This window comes from Panthera tigris, chromosome X, assembly GCF_018350195.1.
Source record: "Panthera tigris isolate Pti1 chromosome X, P.tigris_Pti1_mat1.1, whole genome shotgun sequence".
Lineage (NCBI taxonomy): Eukaryota > Metazoa > Chordata > Mammalia > Carnivora > Felidae > Panthera > Panthera tigris.
In genome coordinates this window covers 109,607,899-109,616,858 of record NC_056677.1, presented here as the reverse complement: position 1 = coordinate 109,616,858, position 8,960 = coordinate 109,607,899, and the positions used below count along the sequence as shown (strand labels likewise).

The window sequence follows — 8,960 nt, the reverse complement described above, 5'->3', positions numbered from 1 at the left end:
GGGGCCAGTGGGGCAACACCGGTGCAAACGGGAAAGTACGGCGGCCAGGCATCTGCTGCCGGTGGTTAAGGTTGGAAACACAGATGAGCTCGCCGAGGGACAAGGAAAAGTGAGGCGAACTTCAGGCGTTACAGGAAGAGTACTGAAAGGGAGTAGGAAATTGGGAGACAGGAAAAGACTACACACGCCGGCTCCTGCCGGCCGACTGACCCTTCAGTTACTGGCACTTCTGTAAATCTCCAAAGGGACCAAGAGGAGACCGGCGGCCATGAAACAAAGAGCAAATTGGGACGACTGTCCCAGGGGACAGGTGTTGCCTTATGGCATCCTCACCGGTGTCTTTCTCCATGCAGATATGGACCCCACCTCCCCCAAGCAGATCGTCAGCTCTCCAGATGCCTCTGGCCTTCCAAGTTTCTAGAGCCCCCCACAGAGCCAACCGTTGGTGAGAAGATGTTACTTGCTTGGTTGCTTGAACAGGAGAGGCACGGGGTGAGAGAGAACCGTCACTTGGTGAAAATGTCTGCTGAAGGCCGGGCCGAGTTTGGCTGGTAAGCTCTTAGGAGTTCTTAAGTAGTCACAAACGTTTACAAATCAGGAGATTTCAGATATAATTCTAGGTCTTTTATTCCAGTGGGAAACTGCCCCAGCAGGTGAACCTGTACTCTGGCAGGCAACAGGCATTCAAATAAAAATAAAGCCTGAAAGAGCTCTCGGAGGCTGGGGGTGGAGGACCCCTCAGAGAAAACATGACTAGTGCGTGGTCATGCCAGCGCAGGGGCAGGTGGAGTAGTTATTTTGTGCAGACGGTGCTTTGGAGGTCTCAGAGTGGGAGCCGTCAGTTCTGCTTGGGGAAATCCAGAAAGGTTTTCCAGACCAAGTGATATCTCAGCTGAGTCTCAATGCATGAGTGTGAAGGAGTTGTCCAAGGAGTGGAGGGGAATGAAAAGGTATTCCCAGCAGGGGCGGGGGATGGGTGCAAGAAAGTCCACGGCAGGATGGAGAATGAAGACATGCTCTTGTGGGGCCAAGCCCAGGATACAGGGTGGGAAAGGGCCAGTGAAAAAGCTGGTAATATCCACAGTGGCCCAGTAGCAACGATCCAGATCTGCCGCACTACTTGGGAATTGATCTAGAAAGGGATGGAGTCGCGTAGCGGGGAGGAGCAGGGTTAAGCAGGGGAGGGACATTGTTCGGGTGGTGTTGTCGGAGGCTCACTCTGGTGGCTGTGGGAAGAATGGGCTGGGCAAGGGGAGAGGCTGGAGGGCTGTAGGACAACACCTACCCCAGGAAGGGAAGTCACATTCTACTCGCCAGCCATCCCCGCCTCTGGCAACCAAGCTAGCTCCCCGGCAGGCCAGGACAAGTGCCCCCCAGGGCTGAGAGAGTGGACGTGACTCAACTAGTTCTTGGCTTGGAGGACAGCAGCAGTGAGCGCATACCTTGTTCTCTCTGCCCACCATCGAAAGCCGGTCCACCGCACATTCAATCTAAGCAAGCCTTTGCATGTGTGTCGTACCCGGCGCATTCAACTCTAAACTCCTTTTGGTTTCTGTCTTCCCTCCCTCTAGGGACGAGCAGCATCTGACGCACAGTAGGTGCTCAGTGAGCATTTAGTGATCTGAATCAGGGATGCTTCTACAGAATCTGGGCAGTGGCACATTCACAGCTGATCCTAAATGAGACCCAGAGTACTGTGTTTCCTTTTTTTAAAATATTTTTAAAATGTTTACTCTCTTATATTGAGAGATTGAGAGAGAGAGGGAACGGGGGAGGGGCAGAGAGAGAGGGAGACACAAAATCCGAAGCAGGCTCCAGGCTCTGAGCTGTCAGCACAGGGCCCGATGCCATGAACCTCAAGATCATGACCTGAGCCGAAGTCGGATGCTTAACCGACTGAGCCACCCAGGCACCCCAAGTACTGGGTTTTCTAACCAAAAAATCACATGGGATTTGGTCAGAGGCCTTACAATTTTCAGTCTTGGTTCAGCTACTCAGGAGCTCTGTGTCTGGGAACAAGCCACATAACCTCGCTGAGACCCAGTCTGCTCACCTATTTAAAAAAAAAACAAAAACACTGAAATTTTCCAGGAGTAGAAGAGCGCACCCGGAAGAACTTTGCAAACTGTAAAGTACGATATGACCCAACGTGGCATTTCCATAAAATGAAATAGTATTCAGCCATATTAAGAAGTCCTAATATGTGCTCCCATATGGATGAATCTTGAAGACCTGATGTGAAAGACGCCAGGCACGGGTCACATGTGGCAGGATTCCCTCCATACCAAGAGGCCATAATAGGCAAATCTATAGATACATAGAGGAGATTAGTGGTTTCCAGGGGGCTAGGCGGGGAGAAGGGAATAGACTTTGCTTAATGGGTATGGGGTTTCCTTTTGGGATGATGAAAATATTCTGGAGCTAGATGTGTGATGGTTGCACACCTTTGTGGATGTACTGAAATGCCACTGGATCGTATACTTTAACACGGTGAAAACGGTAAATTTTATGTTGGTGTATCTTACCACAATAAAAAAAAAAAAAAGCTCTCCCCCGAAGTGCTACAGGGTTAATCGTCTTGAGAAGCTGTTGATTCTTACGTTCCACATGCAGTACCCAATCCACCTTTTGGCCCTTGGAGAACTTACAGAGTACATGCATCTCCACTAAGGAGTGTCTTTCTAAGAGAAGAGCTGGAGTGGGGGTAGGGGAGGAAAGGAGGAGCGAAGGGGCATCTGAAAAGGGAAGCTGGATGGTATTTGTTCCGTAGATTGCCAGTTGTTCACCCTGTTTGTATTTAAATGAAAGGAGGCTTTGAAGTGGGAACCGCCTCTGAGCAGGGCTTGGGGTTCCTGTCTTGTGTGGTAAAAGTTCAGACTTGTCCAGATCCGTTTCTAGCCAGAGGTTACTATTTCTGGTGGAAAAGGCTCAAGTTTTGGTTAATAATACATGAAGTGGAAAAGCAGGAGTAAAGAGGGGGGCAAGGAATGAGTTCCCCCTGGCTTGTGAAATGAAGCTTTCGGATTTGGGCTCCATGGTTTGGGAGTATCTTCTTTTCACTAACGGTCACTGGATTTTATTTTAGTATTAATGTTGGTTGCATCTCACATCGTATTGTCTTTGGTAAAGAACCTCTTTAAGTAAATGCATCGATCAATGAAAGTTAAAAGTGCTTGGCTAAGCCCTAGCGATAACTTGAAGACCTGATGGTATCAGTTTGAGAAAAACCTGGACTATTTGACAGGCTGTTGAAAATGGCAGGAAATTCACTTGGAGTAGAGTTTGCATATTTAGAAAAACTTCTCTGCTAGTTGCAGGGTTAAGCGTTCTGCCAACCCACAGAAATTTTGTTAAGTTCCACCAATACACCGGTCACAATCTGTTTACCTTGATGATCTCCAAGAATAAAATGTCAGCGTCTGCAGTGGGCATTCAAGACAACAGCTAACCTAAGTTTCCACAACTCCACAGAGCCAACATGTCAACGTGGTTTACAAACAGCAGTGGACGGAGTCTCAACAAACCCTATGAGGGTGATAATTGTAATGATGGTTCATATCTTCACCCTATGTAATTTTATGGGAATTGAGAGTCTAGCCAAATAATAAGTTCCAGCCCCTTTTATCTGCCCAGTTCCCAGCACACTCCCGAGGTGTCTGAGGCACTTCTCACCCTAACCTCTTAAAGCAGATTGTAACAATAACAAGGGTAATGACAAGTTCCCAATCTGCACAGTTCCCTTCATTAAAGGAGCCCTGGGAGCTTCAAAAACACTCATTAATGGAATCTGACAAAGCTGGGAAGGTGGGAGACTCACCCATTTCCAGTTTTCTGGTGGCTAAGTGGAGACTGGGTCCCAGAGAGGTGTGAGTCTGTCTCAAGAGGCTTGAGGGCAGAGGGGAATTGGGGGTCTTGGGCGACCTTTATTCCACGTGACCTGGGACCGTAGCCCAGGGTTTTGAACTCACAACCTGGCTGCACGCTATTAGCAAGTCGCTTCCCTTCTCTGGGCCTCAGTTTCCCTACTTGCACAAGGAGGGTTTGGGCCGGGTTTCCAAAGTCTCCGAGGTCATTCCTGACTGTCCCATCGCCTCACGCTGGCGGATTGAGGGGGGGTGGTTTCTCCCACTTCAGGGGGTAGCAGAACCAGGCGCGTCTGGGGGAAGGCGGGGGAGGAGAATGCCTGCTGGGTTCGGCTCCCGGAGCACCGTTGAATGGGAAGCAGGTCGGAAAGGGCCAGGTGAGGGTCTAGGGCCAGCTCTGAGTCCGAAGTCCCCTGGTGCCTTCAGCGAAACAATTCGAGTGACGCCAGCGCCTTCCCCTCCAGGCCCAGGAGCAGGGCGGTTAGGGGCGTCCTCGGGGCTACGGGGCGGCTGGCGGGGGGCGGGGGCAGGTATCGAGGTGGGAGGGCTCTGCCCGACTTTGGCCCACGGTCGGCGAGTCAGGTGGCCGAGCTCAGGAGGCCTGTGAGTCGGACGGGGGCTTCGTGACGAGTGCCCAGGGGCGCGGTCCCCTAGGACTCGGGTCCTGTACCCCCCCGAAGCTAGCCCTCCCTCTTTGGGTGGGGGGCGGCCGGCATTTCCCCGCCTCCCCGGAGGAGGGGGAGGAAGGGAGGAGGGCAGGAGGGAGGAGCCCCGCGGGGCGTGTCGCGCGAGGGAGCGCCGCACGCCCGGTGCGGCCCCCTAGGAAGTGGATTTGGCCGCTCCGGATCCCAGCCCGCTTCCAGGTTTTCTCCCGTCCCGGCCCTGCGTGCTCCCGCCCGTCTCCGGCCCCCCCCCCCGTCGCCCGCCCCCTCCCCCTGAGTGCCGCCCGCTGGGCCAAGTTTGCCGAGCGTCGCCGCGCACGCCGGCCAGTCAATCAGCGGCGGAGCTGAGGAGGGCACAGCCGCGCTGCCGAGGGCAGAGTGAGCCGAGCCGAGCCGGGAGAGCGGACCGGCGCCGGGCAGCCCGAGCAGCGCGCAGCGAGCGCCCGCCGCCGCCCACGCCCTCCGCGGCCCCCGCGGCGCCTGCCACCTTCTCCTCCTTCCCCGCGCCCCTGTCCCGCCGCCGGCCAGCGCAACCCCGTCCGCCGCCCCGCGGAGCCCGGAGCCCACCGGCCCGCGCCTCCTCTCCCAAGCGCCGCGCCTCCTCTCCTCCACGCCCTCCGCCTCCTCCTCCTCCTCCTCCCCCGGCCGGGCGCCTGGCACCGGGGACCGTTGCCTGACGCGCGAGGCCCAGCTCCACTTTTCGCCCCGCGTCTCCTCCCCCCGCCGCTCTCCTCCGACTCCCTCGCCCTCTCGCTCCACTCGCGAGCCCCCGGCCCCGCGCCCGCCACTCTCCCCCGGTCCCAGAGGTGGGAGCGCGTCGGCCCCGGCCCGCGCCATGGCCCGGTTCGGCTTGCCCGCGCTTCTCTGCACCCTGGCCGTGCTCTGCGCCGCGCCGCTGGCTGCCGAGCCCAAGCCGAAAAGTTGCTCGGAAGTGCGACGGCTCTACGTGTCCAAAGGCTTCAACAAGAACGATGCCCCCACGCACGAGATCAACGGTAGGTGGGAGCCCCCGGGAGGCGAGCGCGGCGGCAGGCACCCAGGGGAAGGGGCCGCGGAGTGCCCCCCGCCCCCGCGCGGCCGCAGGTAGCCCGGGGCGAGCAACGGGCAGGCGGGAGAGGGCGTGAGAGCGAGTCGCCGCGCAGCGCGGCCCCCCGGGACTGCGAGTGGAGGGGCGCCGCGGACCGGCCGGTGCCACCCCGCGTCTCTTCCCGCCCCGCCGCGTCTTCCCGGTCCCAGGGAGCCCCGAGGACTCTGGCCCGCAGAGTGCGTGTCACCGGCTCCCTCGCCTTTTCCGGGTTGAACTCCTTGCTGGGCTCCCCGCTTTGTTGTGTGGGTGACGAGAGGCGGGGCGTGGGGTGAGGGTCGCTAGTGGGGTGCGTGGGGGCAACCTAGAGCTTGCCAGATTCCGGGGGACGCCAAACGTGGAACTTGACTGGAGGTTTCATTGATGTTCTTTAAAAACCCTCTGCCCGCCTCTCTTCCACGGCTGACGCGGATTAGGAGTTTTAGTAGGTCCAGCGGCTTTAGAAGTCGCCTTTAAAAAGCAAACGACTTTCCAACCCACCAAACCCTGACTTTTGGAAACTCTCCTGCTTTCCGGAAGGTATTGGACGGGAAGGGTACTTCCCCCACCCCCTTTCTTTTTTCTCACCTCATTTTCAGGGTTAATTGCACATTCAATTACAAACCTTTGAAAGGACTGACTACGGGAAACCTGAATCTCAGTTTGGAGATGGTTATGCAAATGGAGAAGCCTTAGCCTGTGAAAGAGTTCACCGGATTTCGGCGCTGGGGGGTGCGTGGGGTGTTGGTGGAAGCCCTTCTCGGGGCGCCGGGGAGGCAGCTTTTCGGCGGGTGCCCTTCGCCCCTCCTCGCGAGGCTGGCGGCGGCCGGCCGGCCGGTGCCCTCCGGGTCGCAGTCTCATTCGCGGAGGGCAACTGTTGCGCGCAGCCCCGCGGGCCGCGCCGGGGCCAGCGGCGGCGCAGGTAGCCGGTTCGCCCTGAGGCTTCAGAAAGAACCACGAATCTAGCTGGCTGCTGGCCAGCGTCACCTAACGGGGAAGGGAGCGATTCGAGCCCCCCGGGGGCCAAGCCTCCATTCCGAACCTTTCATGGAAGTGAGCGGAGCGCGCCTTTGCCTCGCGGTGCTGGTCACCCGGGTGGGGCGGGCAGGGGGCCGGCAGCCAGCAAAGGAAATACTGTAATTTCAACCAGTCGCTTCTAGAGGCTTAGGAAGACGTGGGGGTCATTTTTTGGAAGGGCTATTAATAACCTTGGAGATTAAGTGCAGTCATCAATTACATATAAATTACAAAGGTAATTGAGGGAAGTCGCCGGGCACTTTCCGAGTGTATTCGGCATCTGTCTAGAAATAGAACTCAAGAAATTGTTGGAGCAGCCTAGGAGCTCACTGCACCTTGGCAGTTACCAAATAATTCGCACGCCACTGATTAGAGACTGTTTGCCCTTGAGCTGCCTGTCTTTTTGGGAACTCAAGTATGTCCTCAGAGCGGCACGATTTTATTGGTTGTAGAGCCCTGAAAAGCCCTCTTTCTTTCCCCTCTCCCTCCCGCGCCGCCAGAAAAAGTGAAGTGAACCAGCAGCCACTGAAGCTTGGGGGCTCCACAGGTCAGACCTGGGGTCTTTGTGCCCTGCTCGGTTTGGGCCTGGGCCCAGCAGAGATGATTGGCGTGAAGGTTACAGTTGTCATTCCCACATTTTGCAGGGATAGATGCGGCGATGCACTTAATGGGAATGTGACAAGTTTTCATCTTCTGCTCCTGCAAACAATATGTGCCTTTGAGACGGACCGGAGGCATTCAGGGAGTGGGTTGTGAAATTGCCCTCCCCACTTTCTCCCACTTGGCTCGGTGTAGGCGCCTAATGGCAGGACATCTTCCCCAGGCAGCATCTCAGGAAGACGGAAGTTTGAAGGGTCCTCAAGGACTGTGCTAGGTGTTCCCTTTGATTGTCCTGGTCCCGGGCAAACACCTGAGCGATGTTTTTGCATAAATGTCTATCTGGACACCCCCCCCCCCAAACATAGGAGAGTTATTAGCGACCAGCAGCAGGAAATGGAAGCTAATGTGCTCACACCCAAAACATTTTATTCTTTTTGTCTTGTCCTTCATCTCCCTCCCAGGGCTGCTGCTTTTATTTCCCCTTTTGAATGACCTACTGGACTGCATTCTCCTGAGGAACAAAGGAAGTGCCTTTTTAGCTGGAATCCTTGGAAGACCACCAAGGACTTTAGCTCATGCAGTGCAATTTCGCACCACTTTCAACAATAACAAAAATGCATGACTGAATGGCTCAAAAATGTGGAGTGTTAGAGGCATTCATTTGAGCCTAGGACACTGTCACAACACAGACAGACCCAAGTAAATACCTTTAGACGGCCAGTATAGAAACAGGGGGTAATCTTTACCATCACCCTGGCCTGTCCAGATGCATACATTAGCCTTGTCTTCCCCTGGGCTACACTCGGATAGTTTTGGTCATTTTGGGGAGCATAGTCAATATAGTGACTTGTATTCAGATTCAGCCCATGTCTGAATGAATGGCCAGGCACTTTCTCTGGCCAGAGGTGTGTGTGTGGGGGGGGGGGGGGTAGGGGTGGAGATGATCTATTTTTTTTAGGTGCAAAAAGCCCAGGATTGTTTTCCAGGCAAAGGGTCACAATGTCTGGGTGCCTAGCTCCAGGCTTAGCCCAAGTTTAAGGTTTTATTCCTGATGGCCTTGTACTTGCTTTCTAGAGGTTTGAACAAGCTTTAGAATACTGTGTTCTTAAGGAGTCTCAGTCTTTTTAGATCATAATTAAGATAATCTGATGTGCTCTCAAGGGTATCAGGGAGTACATCATGCTGACAGGGCTTCCTCCTGCATTGTCTATCCTCTTGACCCCCGTTCTTATCAAATAATGGGTAGATCAAAAGGGATCTTTAACAGAAAGGATAGGTTTTTGTTAAGCTTTCAATGGGCATATCTTTTTGGAGCACCCTACTATGTGCAGTATTCTGTGCTCGGTCATCGAGGCGGCGAGAAGGGTCAGAGGGTCCTCTGTCACCAGGACCTTTCCAGGTAGCAGGGAGATAAGCCGCGCACACGTAATCGGAATGCAGTGTGGTGTGAGAGAAGTGCCATCTCAGTGGTGCAGGTGAGCAAGGGGTGCCCCCAGAGTTCCAAGGGAGAAGGGATTTGGGACCAGATTATTAACTAGGTAATGCTAGTTTGCTAGTAAAAAATGATAATAGGAAGTTTAACAATCTGTTTTCATTGTGCCTCCCCTCCAAAAGACAGGGTTACAGAGATGCAATGATCGGCATTTGATTTTATTTTTTTATTTCTTTAAAGTTTTTATTTTCAGGAATTTCTGCACCTGACATGGGGCTCGAACTCATGACCATGAGATCAAGAGTCACACGTCCACCCCCTGA

At 54.6% G+C, this 8,960-nt stretch overlaps 1 protein-coding gene across 1 annotated transcript in view; it reads left to right on the top strand.

Annotated features, from left to right (window-relative positions):
• Positions 1-4,960: 4,960 nt before the first annotated feature.
• GPC4 (glypican 4) overlaps positions 4,961-8,960 on the top strand; it is a 109,438-nt gene continuing 105,438 nt past the window's right edge. The window contains exon 1 of the mRNA XM_042974912.1: positions 4,961-5,520. Within this exon, the coding sequence (XP_042830846.1) occupies positions 5,361-5,520 (160 nt within the window). The 5' untranslated portion in view covers positions 4,961-5,360. The remainder of the gene's footprint in view (positions 5,521-8,960) is intronic.